Source organism: Aythya marila (genome assembly GCF_965140915.1).
Source record: "Aythya marila genome assembly, chromosome: 4".
Classification (NCBI taxonomy): Eukaryota; Metazoa; Chordata; class Aves; order Anseriformes; family Anatidae; genus Aythya; species Aythya marila.
This window is the reverse complement of record NC_139045.1, coordinates 48,267,596-48,292,410: the sequence shown is the minus strand read 5'-3', so window position 1 is coordinate 48,292,410 and position 24,815 is coordinate 48,267,596. Positions and strand designations below refer to the sequence as shown.

Sequence of the window (24,815 nt, the reverse complement as noted above, 5' to 3'; positions counted from 1 at the left end):
GCCCGCTGATGGGCTCGCCGGGTCTTTCAGGAGGAGAGCTCCCTCATCACACCCACACGGGTCACTGTGGAGAGATCACACTGGCCTTATTTTCTTGCCCCTCACGACCTGTAATTACACAGCCAAGTTCTGACAGAACAGCTAACCTCCCCTAGCAGCTCAGAAGCGGGCTCCCTGCCCTTCCTTATCTCGGCAGAGGTTTCCCAGCCCCTTTCCCAGCTCCCACCCACACCACACAGCTCCAGCACCGCCCTCTCCCCCCAGCACCGCCCCGAGGGCGGCGGTGCAGCCCCGGCCCGCTCCCCGCTCCCTTCTCCGCCCTGCCCGTTCCGCCGCCGCCAGGATCACATGAGAGGAAGCGGCGGAGGTGCTGCCGCCTTCCCGTTCCCCTTCTTCTCCAGCCCTGGTGAGGCACCATCGGCCCCTTCCTTCCCCTCCGCTCCGCCCGGGGCCTCGGGCTCGGGTAGGAGCCGCGGCGGGAGCGGGGCGCCCCTCCTGGCGCCGGGGGCGGGTGGGCTGCCGCTACCGTGAGCGACCCCTTGGCGTCTACACAACCCCCCCATAAGGGTTTTGGTGTTCAATGGCCGATCAGTAGTATTTACGCAACCCCCCCGTTAAGGGTTTTGGTGTGAAATGGCTGCTCTTTGACTCCTATGGAGTCTTCCCCGTGTATTTCCTGGGCTGGCTCCCTCGGTGGGGTGGTGGTGTCTTGGATAGGTTTCTTGTAAGAGAAGATCTGTTTGTAACGTGACTGGAGAAAAATGCAGTAGTGTTGGAAGGGATTTATTAGGCTGCCATACAGTTATCTTAAAGCATTTTTTTTTTTTTTTCTGAGGAAGCAGCTTTATCTCCAGCTCCTCGCCTTGGAGATGCCTCATCCCTGGAGGTGCTCAGGGCCAGGCTGGATGGGGCTTTGGGCAGCCTAGTCTGGTGGGAGGTGTCCCTGCCCATGGCAGGGGATTGGAACCAGATAATCCTTAAAACAACCCCTTTCCAACCCAAACCGTGCCCTGATTCGTGTATGAAGGACATAGTGATGTGCTTGCTTCTGACCCATCGTGAGGGTTTTGACTGAGAGTTGAATTTACAGTGCAGGTTGGACTACACGTCAGAGTAAGTCTTGGAGCTCAGGTTTAATGTGTTCTGTTTTATGGGAGAGGTGTATTCTGCACAGCCCCGACAGCTTGTGTGGGCACTGAAATGGAGAGTTAGCAGGTTGCAGCAGTCTGAATGTGGTTTAGACTAGAAGATAAAACCTAAATTGGGAAGGAAAGGTGGTGTTGGTAAAATGAGTTGGGTTGTCAGTGCTTTGCTTGTCTTAGGCATCTGCCACAGAGTAACAGAAGCACGTCCTGCTGCAATTTGGAAACAGAAGCTGGGCCCAGCATTGGATGAAGGGTGAGGAAGGCTGTTGGATAGCTGCTAACAGCAGATTGTTACTTAGGGGTGTCACATAAACAGCATTGCTTTGAGTGCTGTGAGCTCTGTACGCTGGGCAGAACTGATTGCAGCTTGGTAGATGACCTTTGTTTTCCCAAAGCTGTTAGGTCAGTGATCATTAAACTACCGAACTCCTTCAGCTGACACATGGTGGGAAGCAGAGCTGAGGAATAGTGGGACATAAGACTAAAAGCAAAATCGGTGCCTTTTCTGTTTCCTCTGCCAAGGGAATGCTTTGTTCACTGTAAGTTTGTTACAGGAAGCAGCCCAAGTATCTCCAACAGGAAAACGCAGTCTAAAATTCAGCTCCACGTATTGTTTCAGCATCAGGCAGCATAGCATGGGATGTATATCGATTGTGTTCGTAACGCACCATAGAATTTTAAGGCACAAGTTGAGAGTAATGTTGGAGCTCCTCTATTGAAATAAAAACATTGAACCATGATGTCTGTGCGATGCTCTTCTTACTCGAACTAGAGCAATCTCTGTAGTGTGAGGATCTGTTCTGAATCTGGTAAATACTATTAATCCCTTCATTTTAGGAAGTTTCTTTCTTTTTAGCTTATTATCCCTGTCACCCCATTATCTTTTTTTTTTTTAGAATCTTGTGGGGTTTAGACCATGCTTTGCTAGAGAACCAGGTGATTATGATGAAAGTCTCTTTCAGAAATTTGTGACTGTCTCAGGATTTTATTCTTGTTTACCACACAGTTAATTTAGTATTATTTTACCTCTGCAAATCCTGCAAAGTGCTCCCAGTCCTCCCCCCCCCCCCCCCCCAATCTTTCTACCTCTTTGTCTGCCCCTTCACATTCCCCAAATTACCTGAAAGCCATGTTCTTAATGAGGGAAAAAAAAATAGAGAACAAACTGTAAGGTGTTTGGAAAGTTTTTGTGCTGTTAATGGCAATGCTCCTCACATGTGCAGCCTGATGGCCTGGTTCTATATGTGACTACATCATTGATTTTAAAGCTGCATCTGCCGCTGTACAAGAAGATGTAAAGGGCCGTCCCTGATGTCCTTCCTTGTGCAGTCTTCCATGTGCATTGTGCAGGCTGTGAGAGTGAATAAATGATGTCTGTTTGATATCTTTCAATCAGAAGTCCTTGTTTTTTAGCATTTGTTTGTAGAATAGGTGGTTCAAGGTCACTGCCTGATTCCTGGAAGAAATCTCTTGATTTATTCCTAGGCATACATACTTTCTTTCTCTTTTAATGAAATATGCTCCCTTTTGCTCCCTTGCCAGATGAGAAACTCCATAAATACAGACCGAAATGTTTTCCATTTCTGAGCTCTGTCCATGTACCAAATAAAAGGTTGCAAACAAGTCAAACATAGTGGCAACCTACTCATAACGGGTTTACTGTGTCTTCAAATCAAAGTTTCTACCAGCTACAAAGATGCATTTTGTTCTTGTACATTACTGTAACAAGTCACTGACCCTCCTGAGGATAAAGAGGAGTAAGAACAGGCTGTTACATTTAATAGCATGTGCCAGCTGAGGAGAACAATGAAACAGGTCTTTGCAAAACATTTTAAAAATCAAACAAACAAACAAACACTTAGTCCTGATTCTAGATATGCAGAGATCTGTTTCCATAGACTTTTTGCGTGTTAAACAATCTGTGTGTTAAATGTGCCTGAATGTATTATGACTTCTTAAAATCTTTCAGCTGAGGGAAAATGACTGCAATCAAGCATGCTTTACAGAGGGATATTTTCACTCCCAATGATGAACGCTTATTGAGCATTGTGAATGTATGCAAAGCAGGGAAAAAGAAGAGAAACTGCTTTTTATGCGCAACAGGTATGTAATACCACATCATATTTTTTTAATTTCATCGTTGTTTTTTTTTATTCAGTTATATTTCTCTTAGGTTTTCTTTACAATAAATTATAATATTATTTCTTGCCCTTATAAAACAAGTGCTTCAATTTCTAATGGAGAAAATCAGTTGTAGCTTATACATGTGTTATTGCTTCTTTTAAGAAAGGAACAAAAGTATTGTACATTTATATCTGGATCTCTATAATTTGGGATGAAAGATACGAATTTATTTTTGTGGGACTGGTGTGCTTTTGAAGTAGGCTTTATCTATTGCTCAAAAGGAGGATTTAGTAGACATCGACGTTGATCAACCTAAATAAGGTGCAACAAGGAATGCTGGTTAGAGTTCAAGGCAGAGCACTGTAGAAACACATAGGAACTGACTGAGGAACTGAGTTGTGATGTTCCTTTGAGTATGTGTATTTTATTATATATAGCTGGTGCTTCGGTCCAATCCATCAATGAATTAGCCTGCTAGGTTTTTGTTTGTTTGTTTTTGCTTTTTAATTTAAACTGAGGAATCTTTTTTTTTTTTTTTTTTTTTTTTAATTTGGAATGTAATCTCCAATGACTTTGGTGCTGTTGGGGATGTGGCCATAGTCTTGCTGTATCAAACATCAGTAAATTGGGTTCAGTATTTTAGGAGCTGCGTATGTGGTGACTGATATTTCAACTGAGCTGTAGATATTGTGGATGAAACCTGTTTCAAGGAGTATCTTTTCATGTAATAAAAATTATCAAATCTCTCCTACAAATAACTCACTTCAGAAGTTGAAATACAGCAGAAACGGATGTTACAGTAATTCGAGCATTTTGAAATTACTCTTCTACTTCCTTTTGCAGTGACAACAGAACGACCAGTGCAAGTAAATGTGGTAAAAGTGAAAAAATCTGACAAGGGTGATTTCTACAAAAGGCAGACTGCATGGGCACTTCGAGATCTTGCTGTTGTCGATGCCAAAGATGCTGTTAAAGTACGTGCAATTTTGTAGAACGCCTAGAATATTATAACACCCTTTTATCAATTATAGACCATACAGAGTTCTTGAGTGTCTGTAGAAAGGAAAGCATTTATTTTAATCAAATGTTACCAAAGCTGTGTCTCATCAAGGAATAAATCTAGTTGAAATACTTCTTATAGTAGCTTTTTATGTAGAACCATTTAAGTACCAAATATTTTTTTCTATCCTGTTTTGTGGTATTAGATACTATCTCATATCTATATCTATCTATATCTGATAAAGATATAATACTGCGTGTGTGTGTGTGTGTGTTCATAATCTTCTTCCCTTGCCTGTTTCCCTGAGTCTCCTTGGATGTGTTGCATATGTTGTCAGTAATTCCAGCTACCATTTTTGTCACCAGGAAGCTAACACAAGGCCTTAGACGTTTTGGGGGTGGTGTATCAGGACAGACAGCGCTCTCAAATGTTATTTGAAACTCTCATAGATCTCTGTACAATGTTTCTGTTGCCTTGTTTGCCTTGACAAAATGCTATATTCATAGCATAAATTTTGCTTTTTCACTTCCAGTGTTTTAGCTTTTCATTAAGGCACATCAGGGTGCCAGTATCAGTGCATCAGCTAAAGGTTGTCATCTGTGTAATTTCATTTTATTCTACCATCTCAGTAAGTAAATGATTTTCTGAGCTGCAGAGATTATTTATTCATTTAACTGTTAAGCTTGTAATATATCCTGTCTTCTGCAGGAAAATCCCGAGTTTGATTTGCATTTTGACAAAGTGTACAAATGGGTTGCAAGCAGCACAGTGGAAAAGAACACTTTCATTTCGTGTATCTGGAAACTCAATCAGAGATACCTTAGGAAAAAAATTGACTTTACTAACGTCAGTTCACAACTTTTGGAAGGTAAGTTTCTGCAACTGCATGTTCAGTGTAAAGTTTAGTAATTATTGATGTAAAGCAGATGTACTAAAAAGAACCAAAATCCTAACCCTGACTTTTTTATTATTCAATTTTATATTTTTGAAGTCTTCCGATAAACAAGGTGACTAGATATCTAATTTTCTGATAGAAAATTTGTTAACAGAAATCTCTTAACTGGATCAAAGTATTTCAGTAATGAAATGCTGAATATTGATACATGTATTGTATTCCTAAGGTATTTTCTTTTTGAACAAAATAAAATCTACCTGCAAGATTTGGTAGGTCTAAATGAGTAACAAATCTGATTTTGTTCTGGTTCTCAATTGCCATGAATTACAAAGATGCTTTAAAACGTGATACTTCGATAGCATTCTAACCTTTAGATGAGGTTTTTCATCTGGTTTCTAGTTTACGTGTAGTGAATCGCGTTAAATTCTGCTGGATCCTATTACAGCTAACTGATTTGGATGCTAAGAAGTCTTGACATCTTGTTTGCTCGTGTTGTATTAAATATTTTTACATTCACATTGTATTTTAATAATTAAAACTTCCTAGTAAAGTGTAGTGAGTAGATGTATCTTACATTACTTCTGTAAGTAGCTAAATTGTAAATTGTTATTAAATACTAGAGTAGTTGGAGCAGAGGAACTTGAAATAGAAGTGTAAAAACAGAGGGTAACATTTCTGTATGTTGATGTTGACTGAAACTTGTTTTTAACTGACCTCTAACTTTTCAAGTTCTTGCAATGTTAAAACATTCATACTTACTGCCACTTAAAATTGCACACACTGTTCATGCTTTGCCTGCTAATATTCTCTGCTTCCTTTCCTCTGCTTTTCCATACCTTTTAATTCTTCAGAACTACCTAAAGTTGCAGAAGGTGCGTAACACCTTTTTCCTTTATTCTGCTTTGTAAGCAATTTGTCTCAAATAATATGCTTTTTGTGTTTCTCTTTTTGTAAATAGGACTTTAAATAGCTTATAAAGTTGCTACAGATAAGAGATATCTCAATTGTTCTAAATAGTTTCTGCCTGGACAACACTAACGTTCTGTAAATTGCTTTTCAGTCGTTGACCGGTTTCTTCAATTAAATGCTGCAATGAGAAATCAATTCTGAAAAAACACTGTTATGTCATTCTCATTTACCTCAGTACTGGTTTTGCTACTTTGAAACTTGTCTTGAGCATCAAGACAAGTTTTATTTAATGATGTATTTCTTAAGTTCTCTAGTATGTTTACTTTATGCTCTGTCTACTGAGACTTTAGCTTCTACTAGTCTTCTGCTAACAATTCTAGAATAATACTGCAGTACGTTCAGATGCTGATTACCAGCATGAGAGGTCAATGAACAGAGACAGTATGTCCCTTTGTACTTGCAATAAACGAAATTGACAATTTCTATTTTTCTTATGTTGCATGATTTGGAAAGCATCACTGTAACCAGTTCTGGAAATCTTAATGAAACCCATGGAAGACTTGAAAAAAGTGTGTGTAGGTAGCAGATGCTCTTTATGGAAGTGATTTATTTATTCAGAGGTAGTTGAACTTAAAAGAGTTTTAAGAGTATTTAAACTGACTTTTCTGCTCTCGGTAATGTTCTTTTATTTCCTTTCTTTACGCAAGAATCAGTCCCAAGTGGAGAGAATCAAAGTGTAGCAGGAGGTGATGAAGAGGCTGTGGATGAATACCAAGAATTAAATGCAAGAGAGGAACAGGATATAGAAATAATGATGGAAGGGTGTGAATATGCTATCTCTAACGCTGAAGCCTTTGCAGAGAAGTTGTCTAGAGAGCTACAAGTGCTAGATGGGGTAAACATTTTTTTCTAATGTATGGTGTTAGCATATGGAGCTGTTTTCATTGATACTGACTATGCTGTGTTCTTTGAAAACGTATTTAACATGTTCTGCTTCATATTTAAATATATCTGCTCCTAAGCTGAACTACATCCTGTCTGTTATCAGCTTTTAAAGATCTTATTCTGGAGCGAATTTTAGGCTTTCAAAAAAGGAGGCATTCTAAATATATGGTTTATGAAGGTGGAGGTACAAGGAGAGAGAGAGAAGAGTCATTCATATTTATGTCAGTAGATGTGAACTTTTGTGCCTAAAATACTACCCTCATTGTAATTAGGAACTTCATTTAATCTGATAACATTGCAGTATTGAGATCTCTGTGTAACAGTACCATATTCTTTGCTGTTCTGCTTCTTAAAACAGCCCAACACTCCAAATGTCACTTAAGGAAGAAAAAAAAAAAAGGAGATGCAGGGGATAAAACAGTCTTGAGAAAATAGCCTACAAACTCCTAAAATTGCAAAGATATATATTTTTCTTACACTTTGAAAATGATTGTTACAGAGATTGTTGTTCTTGAAACAAAAAATGCAAGCTTATCACCTAAGCTCTTTTTCTGCAAATAAATGTTTTAAGATAGTAGGGATTATTATTGGGTTTTTATTTTTGTGCATTTAATTTTATTTAATTCTAAGAACTTGACAAAAGTTTTGGTTTTGTATCTTTCCTTTATGAAATAACGAAGTCTCATAGAATGAGACTGCTGTGTTCAAATAACACTTTAAAGGAGAAGTACTGTAAGCTTATACTGCTTTGTCTCTTTCATCAAGCACTTTGAAAACTGTCCATGTGACAGTAATGGAGACAGAAGAGGTTATCAGAATGCTTTTGAGATACAAAAAATGTCTCTTGAAATCTTATGGTTTAATTTTCTGTACAGGCAAATATCCAGTCAATTATGGCCTCGGAGAAACAGGTGAATATCTTGATGAAGTTGCTGGATGAAGCTCTAAAGGAAGTTGACCAAATTGAGATAAAATTGAGCAGTTATGAAGAAATGCTTCAGAGTGTAAAAGAGCAAATGGATCAAATTTCAGAAAGTAACCACCTAATCCATCTCAGCAACACCAATAATGTGAAGCTGCTGTCAGAGATCGAGTTCTTAGTGGTAAGCATTTTTATGGTGTATAGTATCGCTGTTCGTATTGGGTATACATTTCTTCTAGGTTGCTACCCTCTATGGTAACCACGTATGAAGTTTGTTTATGACAGTTGATTTTTCAGTTTTATTATTGCACTAACTTCAGTAAGTTTTTATAATAATGGCTTTGTATTTATCATTCTTGGATCATCAGAGTAGCAAGCTGTAACCTGCTTTTGGCTTATGGATGGTACTATCCATTATTTTGTAGAATCACATGGATTTGGCTAAAGGTCATATAAAAGCCCTTCAGGAGGGAGATCTGACATCTTCTCGAGGCATTGAGGCCTGCACTAATGCAGCGGATGCCCTTCTGCAGTGTATGAATGTAGCTCTTCGTCCAGGTAATGTTTTTGTTAGACTGCAGTCTAAAATACCAAATTCGTGATGGTAGTGCTTTCATTTTATGTGCCTTTCTGATCAGACTCACATGTCATTTCTATATACTGAAGGAATTGTGACTAGTGGTCCTTCTGGTGCCTACATACAATGTGTTACTATATATTTTGTACTGTGTTCTTTTTGTTTTTAGGACATGATATGCTTCATGCAGTCAAACAGCAACAGCAGCGGTTTAGTGACTTGCGTGAGCAATTTGCACGGAGGCTTGCCAGTCATTTGAACAGTGTATTTGTTCAGCAGGTATTATTTCTTATTATTTATGAAATACTCTGTCCCAAACTTCTAAAAAGAAAAGCAATCAAACTAAAATTAGACATGTTCTGCGATCTAAGTGGTAACTGAATGGACTGCTAGAGGCACTTCAAGCAGAGGAATTACTAAGCATTCCAAACTATAGTGACTAGAGGAATCTCTCAAATAAATAAATTAAAAACTACAGGTATCTGTACTATCTGTACTAATCTGTCCGAATTGAGCAAATCATGTAATATATGAACACATATTTTAGTTGTGAGGCTTGAGTAATTAAGAGGGGAAAAAAAGCATTGAGTTTTAAGGATCTTAGGGACTGAGAAGAGTTCTTGCTCTCTCTACTTCAACGGCTGTAGAAGAAGCATACAAGTAAGATGTTTAAACCTTCGTTTTTGAGCCTTAACTTGAAATATTCAGAGATCGCTGTCCTGAGTTTGGTTTCCTAAAGACTAGATGTCTTTCTTTAGCATCAATCTTTTTATTGCTGTATTTTTTATCTCCAATTAGTTTACTCAGACCCTCCTTCAACTCTATAACAAGCCGTACTATCTTTCAGTTCCAGTGAGTACATCAGGTTTGATACAAGCTTTTCCAACTAATTTTTTTGAGCTTGACTTACTGAACTAGCAGCTGCATCTTTGGCTTTACAAATAAGAAATCCTTATTGGTTGCAGAACATCAGACTTACATCCCTTCTCACTTCCAGTTTTTTCATCACCTCTCAAGCTTTGTTGATCTGCTTGTAAGATGAAATTCCTCTAATTTATCTACAGAGTTTGCAAAGAGACACAGATTTAGATGTATGCTGGAAAAAAATATTTTCAGAAAATTATAATGTGTGTACAACTATACAGATACTACAGTTGTGTTAAACTGTAATATTTGTAAATAAAGGTAACTCATTATTTATACATATTAGTACAATAAAAGTTTTAGAAGTCCTAATTTTTTATGTATTAGTCTATATGCGACATTGGAATAGAGTTATGATGGATAATGGCATTTGAGGACGCAAGCCTGTTTTTATGGCAGAGAAGCATTTCCTACGTTTTCTTTGCTTTGTGGGAGAATTTGAGTTCTACAGCATGTTAAAATTTTTGTCTTTACACAAAAAGAAGCTATGTTTCTTTTCGTAAGAAGCTATGCATCTCCGATTAAATTTTGTATTTTGAAAAACAGCACAGGCCATCTCTCCTGGCCTCTAAATGAGCAAGTTAAAAATGGCCTATGTTAAGTACAGTCACAAAGTTTGAATATCAGAATCACGTGTCGAAGTGGCTGTTTAAGAGAGTGCCTTTTCTGATGTTCTGCGCTGAGGATTTTATTATTAAAAATGTTAAGAGATTATTATTACTACGTAATATTTTGTGTATTAGACAAAATACCTTTAAAGAGACTTCTCAGTGCTGTTGCAAATGAGTAACATTGCAAATTTGCAGTTTATTATTAATTCTGGTACTAACTCTGGCCTCATGTTGGCTTTTGTATAAACTCGTCCTCTGAAAAGTTGTGGCCTGCTGTTAGCTGCCCGGGATTAGTCAACAGGTAAAAATACAGCATCACTGCAAGATTAAGCAGGAAGAGTTCGTTAGATGAGCCTCTGCATTAAGCTTTCTGTGGAGATTAAAAAAAAAAAAAAAAAAGGAAAGAAAGTGTATGTACCACATTTTGAGGCATGGATTCAAGTGCTGCAGGTATAACAGATTTCTGTGTTATCTTACGTAAAATGATATGGTTCTGTTAGGCTGATGAACAGACTGTTCTGAACTGCTGAGCCAGTTCTCAGTCCCATTTTTTTGGAAGGTAACTGGAATACTTGAACATCTGAAGTGTGCATTGTTTAGAATGTTTATTTGAAAAATAAATACTGAAGGAGAAATCTAAATAAGACACGTTTCTAAATTAAAATGGCAAATTAAGGTTGTACAGGCAGCTGCTAATACAAGTAAGACATACTTTGATTCAGAGTTCAATAGATGAAAAAAAAAAGTTTCACCAACATGTGGGCCTATGTATATTAGTTTAGAAGTATAAAATTGTTCTTTTTTATAAACTTATGTAGTATAAACTTGTAATATATATTTGAAAAATTAGGAATAATTTGTCTGACCTTTCTAAAACACGTGTATATTATTATACTACAGTAACCAGAGATTAATTAGGCAATCTTTTTGTGTTGTTAGGGCATAGATTAATACTTAAGATCAAGTTCTGTTGCTGTATTCCTTACAAGCCTGGTTTAAAAAAAGGTTTTTCAGAAAATGTTAAAGCCATTTTGACGTTGTCCTCTGCTCTAACACTGAGCTAATGTGTGAGCATTCTGCTATATGGCTGAACTGCTGTGTCATCTTGCTTCTTGAATTGCCCAGGAAGCTTGTGAGTTCAAGCAAGTGAAAGCTTAAACAAGCCAGATACTAATGTTGTTCAAGAAATATGCTGTAATCCTCATTTAAAGGATATTATGTTTTTCAGGAGGTAGCCCAGAGAAAAGGTGGAGTGTAAACTTAGCAGCTTGCTGTTAAACGGATTGTTTTATGCTGCATGTCCTAAATTGCTTAACTCTAGTGTATGGTTACTGAAAGTATGTGTGTGAGTGCAGGAGAGCAAGTGATAGAATGTGCCAACTCATCTTTTTAAGATATGGCTCAAGTGGTTTGGACTTCTACAGATTTTCAGAGGAGCATAAAGCTCGTAATTAACACCCAGGTCACCTGTTCATCAATTTGAAGTGTCTTACAGTATATGGGAATAAGAGCCTAAGAAGAAGTACCTATGTTTGTTTTTTGTTTTTTTTTTTTGTAATTTTTAGAGAAACCACGCAATAACCTTGGATTTTTTTTAAAAACAGTTGAACACTTGTCATTAAATCTTCACCTTGCATTCTTGTGCAAAAAAAAAAAAAAAAATGCCAAGCTGACTCACCCTGAAGGCAATACTGTAAACTGCAAGAGCCTTGCAATGAACAAGCTTACTAAGGTGCATTGTCTGCCAAACTCAATGTTTGTGTTATATTAAATATCTCTTCAGTCTGGGTCTGTAGACATTTTTTCTATGCAAGATATTTTGATGCTGTGCTATTTGTCTGAATTTGTCTATTTGGTCAAGTTTTTGAGGAAACTTCTTCTATGTTTGTATAGAGTTTCCTGATTTATTTTCATACTATTTCTTATCAAGGGCCACGATCAGAGTTCTACTCTCGCCCAGCACTCTGTTGAATTGACGTTACCCAATCACCATCCATTTCACAGAGACTTACTTCGATATGCAAAACTCATGGAGTGGCTTAAGAACACAGATTATGGAAAATATGAAGGGCTAACAAAGGTACGTGAAGTGCTCAAATGATGCTACAGAGTCTACATAATGGACTATTTTTGAGAGTCAAAAGAATTGTTTCTATCTGTGTGCATATTCTTTTAATATTCCTTTATTAAATTTAACTCACCGATCATCTCTCTGGAATAGGAAACTTCACTTTACATCTTTGTTGTGTCCTGTCTTTTTTTTTTCCAAGATGCTATCTGTGTCTCCGTTCTGAAGTATCACGTGAAGTGAAGGTTAATATATTAATGTCACATTAACCTTTACTTGAAACAAGTTTACCATTTTACAATCTAGTATTAAAAATTAAGTTACTTTCATGTTGGTGTGCTTGTTTACCTTTATGACGTTTTTATTTCAGCAGACTTCAATCTCTTCATTTCAGACCTCATTTTCTTCATTTCACTTGACTATCAAACTTCAGAGGTCTCTTGTAAAGCAGATCAAACAGAAACATTTTGGCTTTGTATATGTGTAATTAACTATCTTGCTTAAAACTGACATGAAGTGGAAGCAAGTGTTTGAATAGAAGTTGGGACAGTTGCTCCGTAACAGAACAAATCTTTTATTGAAGTACTACCATTCCTAAATCTTAACCATGGAAGATTTTAAATTAGAGTCCTAAAATGGCTTTTAAACACTTCTTCTTTTGCAAATGTTAAATGGCTGACACCTTGGAGGTGGTCTTCAATAATTTATTTATTTTTTTTTTAGTGTGTGTACTAAGTAACAAAATTCTGAGGTAAACAAGGGAAGAAAAATGTTGGGTGATTTTTGCCCATGAATAAAAAATTATAACCTTTGTACTAAGAATCTAAAGAAGTGATAACTTTCAGACTTCTTTCAGTCATTTTGCCAATTGTCATCTTAAAATTCAAGCTTATTTTTGGCAGTGTTGCAGACATTAATTTGGGATTCATTGAATCCTGTAGTAAGCACACAAGTACACTTCTGCATCCCATAGTTTTCAGGCATTCTGTTTTCCTGCTGAAGGTGTAATTAAGGACACCATATTCAGGAAGAGGTGAGACTGTGAATAACAGTGCTGAATTCCTTCCATTCTAATCTTGAATTAAATTCTGTAACGCTCTCACCTGTAATTCTATTTGTATGTATCACATTGTAAATGTTTCCTTATGGAGGAGGAGTAGTGGTGTCTGGTGCTCAATGGATCCACTAAGAAAATGAATAAAAACTACTCAAACGTCATGAATACATTTTTATGCATGTTGCATACATACATGTATATACAAATACAGTCTGAAACGGTTCATCGTTACTTGTTTACATGCTGTTTCTAAGATCTATTTAACTGTAATCAAAATAAGTCAGTGTGTTTACCTGTTAACTAACTTTACATTTTTAATTTAAGAATTACATGGATTATTTATCGCGACTATATGAAAGGGAAATAAAAGATTTCTTTGAAGTTGCCAAGATCAAGATGACAGGCACAACCAAAGAAGGAAAAAAGTTTGGTAAGCTTCCAGGAGGCATCTGTCTTTCTTTGAATTTTATTATTTGTCTATAAAATACTCATAACACCTACATCAGTTTTTTAACGGTCTAAAGATGTTCGTTTTTGGCAAGGTGAAAATTGGGTAAAAATATGATTGGCAAGATTTCTGGCTTCCCCAAGGCCAAAGTAGCACAACTGAAATATTGTGAAATTCAGTTGGATTTTGAAGAAGCTACTCTTAATGCCAGCTCTATTTGAGGAAACTTGAGATTTGCTTTGTAGTCTGAGACTAGATATGCTTGGTTAACTTGTAGGCCTTCCCATTTAAGGGAGTTGGTATTCCTGATAGGAGTAAAATGTCTAGTAAGAGTACAGAAGTAAAGCTTTTAAATAAATAAATAACCTGAATAGTTAGAAAGCAACAGTAATGTAGAAATATTTATATTTTGGGTATTCTATATTTTCAAGTGCACTGTTTCAAAATGTTTAGGGTATTAGGATATCTGTCCTGGTTTACCAGTTTTTTTTTTGTTTTTTTTTTCCAAGTTTTAAATTCCAAATTCTAAATTCTAAGTGAGGTGCAGCTTGAACTTGTATGTTCTGCCATACCTGTTTTGGGTTCTGTTTGTGGTGGAGAGTAGAAAAAGGGAATGAGAGTAAGGAAGCAGGAGAGTGGTGAGGCTTTCGTTAAAGGAAGGGGAGGCAGGAAGGATTAGTCTGTTCAAGCTGTTGGACTTGGAGAGCAAGTGGTGCCGTAACCTGTCATTGTAACCTGTCATTGTCAGAACAGTTAAATTCCTAAATCTCGAAAAGCTATCTTACTGGAAGAACAAAATATTTTATCCTAATATAAACTGACTTTCAAAACATTATATCCTGGCAATTCATTTGTGATCTGCGTTTGCGATGAGACAGTTTTTTGTAGCAATTATATTCCTGATATCTGTAAGTGTTGTGACGTTGCATTTTGGAGAAAGAACTCCTCCAATTAACCAGTGTAATTGCTGCACTTCCAGAAGGCTTCTGTTGTGTGTTTGTATGAGCTCCAAGCATGTTTGCACAGGATAGTCTAGGAGGAAAGTAGCAAAGAATTTCTGACCACTGCTGTTCATTTGATTTTTGTTGTAGTTCTCGGTCATACTATGTTTGAGTTTTGCTGGTGACTGGTTTACGTACAAAACTTGACCCCAGGTGTGCAGTCTTCTGCAAAGTGGTAGGCACCAATTACATAGCCAAGACTGGAAGAAGTGAGGCTACTCCCAGAGTTCATAATATTATGAATGGTAATTAGGCCATTAAGTAATGGTTATCAGTGGCCATGTCATGAGGCTGCAAGAAAATTTGACAGTGAATTAGATCAAGAAAGCTTCGCTCCTCAGTCCTAATCATGTTCTTGTTAGTACCATTTACGAAGCAGGGAAAGTAAATTATGTATGTTTAAAAATCTGTTATATGATTTCACTTTATTTTAATATCAAGTTGTGTGTGTTTTGTAACAGTTTATAACAATATGTAATTTCAAAGGCTTCTATGTTGAAGGTAGTGATTGTAATGACTGGTTGCACTAATTCAAAATACATCACTTCTTAATAGTAAACTTATTTAAGAAACAGTGTAGGTGCATAATGCTCCAGTTGTACTCAGACGCTGAGGATGACCTGTTTCCGAGCTGTGTTGGTGTTTGTTCTTGCCTTTTTTTGTGCTTTGGGAATAGCACTGCTATAGGAATGCCTCAAACGCAGCGGGGATGCTGGGAGAATTCTGGCATTCTATGCTAGTGCAAGGTTCTTTGTCTGCATTTTTATGGCAAAAAAATAATCACATTCACACTTGTCTTCAGTAGTCTTTTTTTTTTTTTTTTCTTTTGAAGCCAAGACTTTGATACTTAAATACCATAAAATCAAGTGTGGGAAAGAGTGCTACTGCTGTCGTATGTCTATACGACGTGGCTTCTCAAAGGCCACTCTGATGCTTCTGATTGTCTGATCTTTGCCTGTAGGTTCTCTGCCTTTTATAATGCAGTCCCATGCATTTGGAAATTGAGGACTATGAAGAAGTGGGACAAATGCATGGCAGGTGCATATACTTAACATATCTGCCATAAACCTCCTTATTCCAAAATTGCACAAAACCCAAGATTTAAAAAACTAGGCTGGAATTAAATTGGACTTTGACATTAGAATTGTCAGTGGTGGTGGCTACTTGAAAACATCTGGTATTTAAGACATGTTTGTGGCATTTAGAAGTATTTACTCATTCTATTACAGTAGGTTCTGCTTGCCTGCTCCATTCCGGGGGGCTTGTAGCATCCATCCTCATCAAAATCTTCTTAATACCACATACTGCTTTTAATGTATGTATGCGAATGCCTTTTACTGGTTAGGTATTCTTTATGTACCACAAATGTAAGGAAACTTTACCATGCGCATTTATTCAAAATTTCACATCGAAGTCCACTTGTAGAAATTGGTTTATTCTGCACAAACCAGGAAGAAAAAAAAAAAAAGGAGCCTTGTATTTTTGGTGGTTTTTTTTTTGTTTTGTTTTGTTTTGTTTTTTTTTACTACAAATTCATTGTTTTCATCCTCTCCAAATTCTCAGTCATCAGTTTTTGATGCATTTTTTTTATCATTTTTTTTTCTCTTAAATTTAAGAGGTGGAATATATCTCTGACTCAGTACAAAGCTACATAAATGCATTTAAATTTCTTCATAAATAGTATTGATATGATTGGTCTTGGAAACTGAGTCCTTTGCAATATTAACTCCTATAAATAAACCCCTAACTTAATGGACTTCTCAATTTGTGAGACTTAAATACGTGTTACTAAAAACGTTTTTTAAACACACCATATAGGAAAAAGTGAAGTTTAATACCTAAGAACTTACTCTGTTTTCCATGTAGCTTAGATTCTCAATTTCTAGAATAGTACCTCTCCAACTAAATGTGTTTGCAATGTAGTTACTTGCTGCTTATAGTTCTCTGCATGTTTCTTTCCAGTTAGAGCTTAACTTGCATCTTGTGCATGGTTTGTGCAAACTGCATTTTAACTTGTCTTTGTCTTTGATGCTTGCAACCTAATCCATCCCAGCTACACTGCCTCGAAAAGAAAGTGCTGTCAAACAGGAAACTGAGAGTGAGTATAACTAGTTGCATTAGTTGATATTGTCAATGCATGTGTGTCAATGTGAAGTTGTAGCACTGCATCATGGAAAATGGACCTAACATGAAAGCATTTTGTTCAGAATGAAATACGCATTAGCAGAATCATTGTTTTTGCAAGGGAAAGTGAAGTACAGCAAAAATTGCCCAACATAGAAGTTGAAGTTTTGCAGGTAAAGGCAACATCTGTTTTCCCATGCTAGTAGTTGATCTAAAAAAAGTTTGTGCCTGAGATCTTACTTGTCTTAGTCTTCCAGCTCTTCCAGAAGGTTGAGATAACGGCTTTTATTAGATAAATAGACTTTGTCTTGTTTGTGCCCTTAGACCTGGGCAGTTACGTTAAGATACCAATATAGCAATTAAATTAAATGTGCAGGATTACTTTCAAGTGCCTTTATGGTTGAGATGTGAGAAGTTTACATGTGGGTCAACTATAGATGACTTCTTCTGATGTTTTTTTTTTATTTTCGATTACTGACTTTCTCCATCCTGTTTCAACATATCTGAAAATTTCAGTCACAAAGAAATAAAAATGCACCTCACCTATGTGAAGGCCACAGAATATGAGAAACAAATGTCTGAATGTTAGTTATGATCAAAGGGATGGGGGTAGCAGCAGAGTTCACCTGGGATTGTAGATCAGGCAAAATATAGCTATGGAGCCAAAAGGACATTAACAGTAGAAAGACCAAGTTCAAGACGGATGGTGTCTATAAAACTTCTTATTATTCCCCTCTTTTGGATTAATTCTACTTCTTGTGGTGGCCTTTGCGCAAAGCATATATTCACAAAGATCATAGCTGATCTTTGCTTTCACGGACAGTATTTATCCTAGTATTGCTTTGTTTGACAGTTTTGTGCCTTTTATACCCTTTTCATAATTTTACAATGTGTAAAATTGTACAATGTACAATTGTTACAATGTGTTTTCATAATTTTACAATACTTAGATATCTGCATTGTATTCAACTTTGAAACTTGAAGTACTTCAGTTACTTTTTAATGAGGAAAAGATCGGTTTATAGCAGAAGCATTTTCAGCTTAGATGAAAAGTGATTTATTTTTTTTTAATGTACAAGATCAAAAGTTGCTAGTGGCCCTGCGTTCTGTAATGAACCTGTTCTTGAGTATTTTATTCTACCTTTGCGTCCCTCTTTCATTATTTCTTTATTTAACAGGTCTTCATGGAAGCTCTGGAAAATTGACTGGGTCTACTTCTAGCCTAAATAAACTCTCTGTTCAGAGTTCAGGAAATCGTAGGTCTCAGTCATCCTCACTGTTGGATATGGGAAACATGTCTGCCTCTGATCTTGATGTGGCTGACAGAACAAAATTTGATAAGGTAAGACAGAAATGTTGCTTATGAATCCTACCTACTTTTGGATTAAAACTGTCTTGCATATCCTTCTCAAGTATAAAAAAGTACGTATTTTTGGAGTAAGGGGGAAAGGAATGGTTCTTCCTCTGAGAGATTAAAAAATAATTTTCATGTTCTCCATTAATTCTTTTGATGGAAACGATTATTTTTATTCTACTCTCTCTAAATCCTTGGTCTTTTTGTTTGTCTGTTTTCTGGGAGGAAATATATGCCTGTATAACAAATAAATGAATGTTGTTGAGAAAACAAGAAAATGTTGTTGAAGATGCAGGTAACACTTCTGAAAATTAAAAACTGAGCTGTTTGCATTTCTATTAAGTAGAAATCAGCCTTCTAAACCTTACTGAAGATGGACAATGAAATCCTAGGAAATAAACAAATAAAATGAGTATTTCTTGCTGTTCAGAATATTCAATGTATTGATTAAAATATTTGTTTGTCTTTAGATTTTTGAGCAAGTTCTAAGTGAACTGGAGCCCCTGTGTCTGGCCGAACAGGACTTCATTAGTAAATTTTTCAAACTACAGCAACATCAGGGCATCTCAGGATCAACAACGGTATGACTCTCTTAATTCAGTGACAGAACTTAAATGCTGAACAAGCCTTGTGAGGCCTGTTTAAAATATAACTTTGGAATTTATCTGGCAATTGTGTGATATGGCTGATCAGTCATTTGTTTTTCTCTATCAGCTGGCAGAATCTTTGTTTTATGGCTGACTGATACAAAATCTATTGAAAAAGAAGAAAGAACCAAAACTGTTTCTTTTGGCATTGCATTTTTTTTCTCATAAGCTCACACTAAGCATGCTGTTTCATGATATTACGTAGGAAGGCCATGGAAAGTAATTGTATATAGCACTGAGAAACATGACCAGAGATCTTCTACCAGAACCCAGAAAACCATTGTATTTACTTTGGGGAAAAAAATAAAAAATAATAAAAAAATCTGATGATTATACTGTTTTTGTCAGACATGCTTATCAGTTAAATTTGGAATTTGAGATAAACTTTCAGCTTCCTACACTTTTTGTTCTTACAGAATGAAGCTGAGGAAATGGATGGAGGAAATCTATCTCGTTCATACCCTTCTGGTGTTCCACAAACAATATCATCGGAGTATGTGCTGATGTTATTTATTCTTAGTTCACATGTAGGCTTAAGAACTTCTTTGTAATATAAAGCTTTTTTCTCTGTAGTAAACTTTTCCCTTCTAGTGAAAATGAATAGTGAACTCTGAATTTGTAACTAGACACTTAATGTGTCAGCAAATATTAAAAATAATAATTTTGCATATAGAATTAATATTTATGTCTACAGTAGAATAAAGATGTGTGATTTTCAAGTGAAACTGGGGTTTATAATATGTAAAATAGGCTTTGCAAATTATGCTTAGCAAAATTCTGAATTTAAGTGTGAGCCAGATTCTACACAGGATATTTTGTTGGAATATCTCATACCTGTGACTGCTGTTGTTTTGTTTGTTGTTTTTTTGACCATGAGGCATTGGCATTTTATTTGTCACTTAGCAGCATTCTGAAAATCATGAGACTTGTTGGGTGAAAATTGGACTTGGATCCAATAAATTTATCCTAAAAATACGTATCTAAGAACATGTAAAATAGTCCAGTAAACTGTCAGAGTAATACTTCTCTTGTGCATTTTTACTAGGAAGGACATGATCCGGCAAATGATGACAAAAATATTTCGTTGTATTGAGCCTGAACTGAATAATCTTATAGCACTGGGGGACAAGATTGATAGCTTTAATTCCCTTTATATGTTAGTTAAGATGAGTCATCATGTATGGACAGCACAAAATGTGGACCCAGCTTCCTTTCTCAGCACAACACTTGGAAATGTTTTGGTGACTGTCAAAAGGAACTTTGATAAGTGCATTGTAAGTTCTTTAGTTATTCTGATTTAAGACAACTATAATATTATAGGAAGCCCACTTCCATCATGTTTGATTTTGCATTTTTATAGTTAGACTTTTTGCCATAATTTTGAAGTGAAAATGAGTAAATTCATTGCTAGTATATTGGCCTTAAAAAAAAAAAAAAAAAGAAAAGTAATCAGTGGTTGTGTTTTTTTCCCCCCTCTCCGTTCCACTTTTCTTGAATAATTAGCTGTTTGTAAGAAATATGACCACTCATTAAGATCTTACGCCTGTGAGCTAGATGACTGTTTTAGTTGTTTTCAACTTATAGTCTTATTGAAATCAGTCAAGTAAAATACAGCTCTCTGACTTTTTCTTACTTTAAAAAACAAACAAAAACACTCATGGACTTAGGCTCACAAGGGAAAAGCAAAACCTGCATCATTTGCCAAATAGACTTCTCTTCCATGTATTCAGCTATCTTTATCTTACCTAAACCAGTTTTTGTAGAATGTAAAAGTGGCTAATTTTTTGGCAGTAGGAGAGACAGCTTCTACTGCCAAGGAAATTTGCCTTTGTTAATACAACATGACCATTATATGAAATTTGGCAAGTTTAGTGAAAACGTTTGTTAGTATAACTAATGTTTTTTAATTGTTATAAATGTAATTTGACTCAAGGCCAACGTAACAAGACTAGTCATTCATGATCAGCTTAATGCTTAAAATATTTTGAAACTGACTCTTGGATTATACTCAGAAATAAAATTTCAGTAGAAGATCAGTGAAGCTTTCAGTGGCGGAATGAATTGTTTGCTCAGTTGATTCTGAAAAGCAAAGTTCCTTGTTTTAGATTGTGGAATGAAAATCCAACTATCAGTTGCTAATTGCTTCTGGTGGATAAGTTGTCATCTGTTCTTAATACTAAGTAAGCAAGCAAAGGAACATAAAAGCTGGAAGACCTTACTTGCCTATCTTCCTTTTTCCTTCAGTTATTTCTTGTAGCAAATTCATAAGGATAAGAAGGGAGGAAAACTCAGATTAAAAGATAATGATTTCCCTGTTTGAATACATGTTAACTTTTTCAGTGCCTGCAATTTTTTTCACTAGTTTCTTTTACTAGTTGTTACAGGGTCTGGAATTGTACACTAGAGACTAACATCTTTTTTTTTTTCTTTGTTTTAAATTTAAGAGTAATCAAATGAAACAGATGGATGAAGTGAAAATCTCAAAGAAAAGTAAAGTTGGGATCCTTCCATTTGTTGCTGAGTTTGAAGAGTTTGCAGGCCTTGCTGAATCAATTTTCAAAAATGCAGAACGACGAGGAGATCTAGATAAAGCCTACATAAAACTTATTAGGGCTGTTTTTGTCAGCGGTAGGTGTTCTGAGGTGGTCATACTTACTAAAATGATTATTTTTTCTTATGTATATACATTGCTCCAATTAATCGATAATTTATTTTAAGAGTCTTTATTGCAAACTATGTGACCAACATTGTGCTGACATTTTGGTTATCTCTATTATCAGTAGAACAGTGTAAACCTTTTGACATAATGTATGCTTTAAAAGCAAGCTAGGTATTTCCCTTTGTGCCTATTTGCGGAGTAACTTGGTTGTGATGGGGGAAGTGGTTAAGGGCTCTGGGAGGAGAGAGGAGCAATGCTACACACCCAGCTACTCTACATGCCCAGTCTCAAGTGGTTTCCTCTCTCTTCTGCCCCAGTGTAGCTTAAATAAGGAGATAAGTCTGGGTGGGATCTTCTTTATTTTATTATTAAAAAAAATAAAAATAAATAAATGCCAGGGTGGGGGGTAAGAGAAATGCAAGACAAGTTTGGAAAGCAACAGTAATTCTGACCATGAAACTAATAAGCAAAAAAAATAAAGTGAGAAGTAGATGAAGAAAGAAAGGAAGGGGGGAAAAAAAAGGTGTTGGAGTTGTTATTGAAGAATTTTGCTTTAGCAAAGAGGGGAGTTAGCAATTTTTTTAAATAGTTCTGTCACATGAAATTTATAAAGGATAATGAAAGCATGCTTAACGAAAGCCTCCACAGAACATGGTGGTAGTTTTTCAGTTATGTAAATGACCATATGTAGTCCCTATTTTATGTCTGTTGATAAGTGATTTTTTTTTTTTTTTTGCATACTAATAATATAACCTTAGGGTCTGTACATATCTGATATCTACTTTTGAAGGCACTCAACTATTTGTTCATTTAGTGGCTGCTATGGTAGTAATTCATACAAATGGTTATATTTGTGATAAAATCCAAAATTCCTGTTCTGGCAATGCTATGGTTATCAGTTTTTCTGAATTTGGTTGCTCTTTTGGTATTTTAAGTATTTTGCTTCCTTTCAGTTGAGAAAGTAGCTAATGAAAGCCAGAAAACACCCAGAGATGTGGTCATGATGGAAAACTTCCATCATATTTTTGCAACACTTTCTCGGCTGAAAATTTCTTGTCTTGAGGCTGAGAAGAAAGAAGCCAAACAGAAATACACCGATCATCTTCAGTCTTACGTCATCTACTCACTCGGACAGCCTCTTGAGAAATTAAATGTACGTATATTTGAGTTTAGCTATATAGTTTAAAATTATATGGAGTAGCATAACTTCCTCTTACGTGTTTAGTTTGCAATCTCTGGTATTTTTGTCAGTGCATCTGTAACAATCCCCATTTACTATTTTAGAATCAAGCATGGCTGCCAAGAGTACCCTACTTCTCTTCTCACTTTTTTTTCCTTCCCCAAAACCATTTGTTTAAGACACAACTGAAGTATAGTCAGTACAATTTCATTGCCATGAAAAATCTGGTTATTTTCGTCCAAAAATGTGCTGTGGTCTATGGTAATCATTAATACTATTATTATTTTTTAGCATTTCTTTGAAGGTGTTGAAGCTCGTGTGGCCCAAGGTATACGAGAAGAAGAAGTAAGCTATCAACTGGCTTTTAATAAACAAGAGCTTCGTAAAGTCATAAAGGAATATCCTGGTAAGGAAGTCAAGAAAGGATTGGATAATCTTTACAAGAAGGTAGACAAACATCTCTGTGAAGAAGAAAACTTACTTCAGGTAAACTAAGTCATAGTTTAAAAGCATCTATTGTTTACAGAAAGGCTTTTATTGTCTTTTATGTATATATTCTGTAAGACATACCTAGTTTCGGCAAAATTCTGGAAACCCTTGAATTTTGAGCTGAGACTTTTTTTTTTTTTTTTTTTTTTTTTTTTTTTATAATCCTGCTCCGATTCTTTTTGGTGTATTGAATTCATTTGAACTATAATTGGTAGGGAGAGAGTTCTGGAAGAAGGACAGCTAGGGGATCATAAAGGAACCATTAGTGAGTGATCTCTATTCTGCAAAATACACTGGGAGTAGAAAGAACTAGATTTAAATCAACTGTTAACCTGATAGGAAACTTAGCTTGTACACTATAGCAGAATATGCTTTCAATTAGACCTTTTCTGATGGTATATTACTGAGGTCTTTTAGTACATTCTGTAAACTTTCTCACTGGACTATAAGATAAGGAGGTTTAAGAGTTAAGCATACACTAAGAGCTTTTTAAAGCCTGAATGTGAATTAGTAACACTAATCTAGTTTGGAGTGTTCTCTTTAAAGACAAAAACAATACCTATTTTAGGTATTCCTTCTAAATGCATAAACACACCTTCTCGTCTTTATTTTCTGCTTTGCTCTGTGGATTTGGTAGTAGTGATGTAAATATTAAAGACTTTTAAGAAACGTAATGGGTAAAAATCTTCAACCATTTTTTTAATGCAGCAACTCTCTTTACAGAACTTTGCTTTTGACAAGCTTTAGTTTGACACCTCAACCGAGAATAAATTAATGAGCCTGTGTCTGGTAGTTCACATTTAGCTTATTGTGCCAGTTGACATTTCCTGAAGTTTTCTTTTTTTTTTTTCTTTTTTTTTGGGCAGGTTGTGTGGCATTCGATGCAAGATGAGTTTATACGACAGTACAAGCACTTTGAAGGGCTGATAGCTCGCTGCTATCCTGGATCAGGGATCACTATGGAATTCACTATACAGGATATTTTAGACTACTGCTCCAGTATTGCACAGTCTCATTAAGTGAAAAAGAAGCTAGCAAAGTTTGTGCCTCTGTTATACGGGAATCAAACACTAAGTGCTGTTTGTTTTTAAAAGGTGGATTTCCATATGTATGCATAGCTAATTGTCATATACGTCAAGTCTCTCTCCTGCTTGAACTATCTTTCAGGGCAAAATGAAACCTTTGGTAATTTGTTGCTCATCAACTATGTTGAAGTACTGTTTGAAAGCATTAATTCTGTGAAACACTTCGGATATAGTTTTTCCCCTCCCATAATGTTCAGATATTGTTATTTATAAGCTGTTTTTTTTTTTTTCTGAAAGCACCAAGCACTACCTTCGTAGTACACAAAAGGGGTACTACTGTCTTCACTAATGTTTTCCATCTTGGGAATTATGTTGGCGTTAAAGACTACCACATCGTTTTCCCTCCCTTACTGCAGAAGGTATTCGTGTTCTGAGATATAACGTGGTCGTGGCTATAACTCTCGATTAAACTGTGTACATCATACGCTTTATTTATGTGGTGTGTTGTTTTGAAACGGGAACAAAACGGGGAGCGATTCCTATTGTTACTGCTGCGGGTGCTGAGGTAGCAGGGGCAGGGCGGGCCGGCCCCTGAGGGCGGAGCCCCGTCCCCTCACAGCCCGAGATCTGCTGCTCTCGCGAGAAGGGGCGGGGCGGGCGGCTGTTGGCGGGGCCGGCGGCGCGTGCCGCGTTGCCATGGTAACGGGGCGG

At 36.4% G+C, this 24,815-nt stretch overlaps 1 protein-coding gene across 6 annotated transcripts; it reads left to right on the top strand.

Annotated features, from left to right (window-relative positions):
- Window positions 1-283: 283 nt before the first annotated feature.
- Window positions 284-24,626, top strand: EXOC1 (exocyst complex component 1). 6 transcript variants are annotated; one of them, XM_082758668.1, is made up of 20 exons: window positions 284-406; window positions 3,115-3,248; window positions 4,113-4,243; window positions 4,978-5,137; window positions 6,781-6,968; window positions 7,894-8,121; window positions 8,366-8,498; window positions 8,687-8,796; window positions 9,316-9,369; window positions 11,983-12,132; window positions 13,502-13,607; window positions 16,680-16,724; window positions 17,929-18,092; window positions 18,575-18,685; window positions 19,168-19,244; window positions 19,797-20,025; window positions 21,196-21,379; window positions 22,364-22,563; window positions 22,882-23,076; window positions 23,946-24,626. In XM_082758668.1, the coding sequence occupies exons 2-20, from the start codon at window positions 3,125-3,127 to the stop codon at window positions 24,096-24,098; spliced, it is 2,742 nt and encodes a 913-aa protein (XP_082614794.1). In that variant the 5' UTR covers window positions 284-406; window positions 3,115-3,124; the 3' UTR covers window positions 24,099-24,626. The 6 variants fall into 6 exon arrangements, with proteins under 6 accessions (XP_082614794.1, XP_082614793.1, XP_082614797.1 ...); XM_082758667.1 differs by having other exon boundaries at window positions 345-463; XM_082758669.1 differs by lacking the exon at window positions 284-406 and adding an exon at window positions 1,024-1,398.
- Window positions 24,627-24,815: the final 189 nt, after the last annotated feature.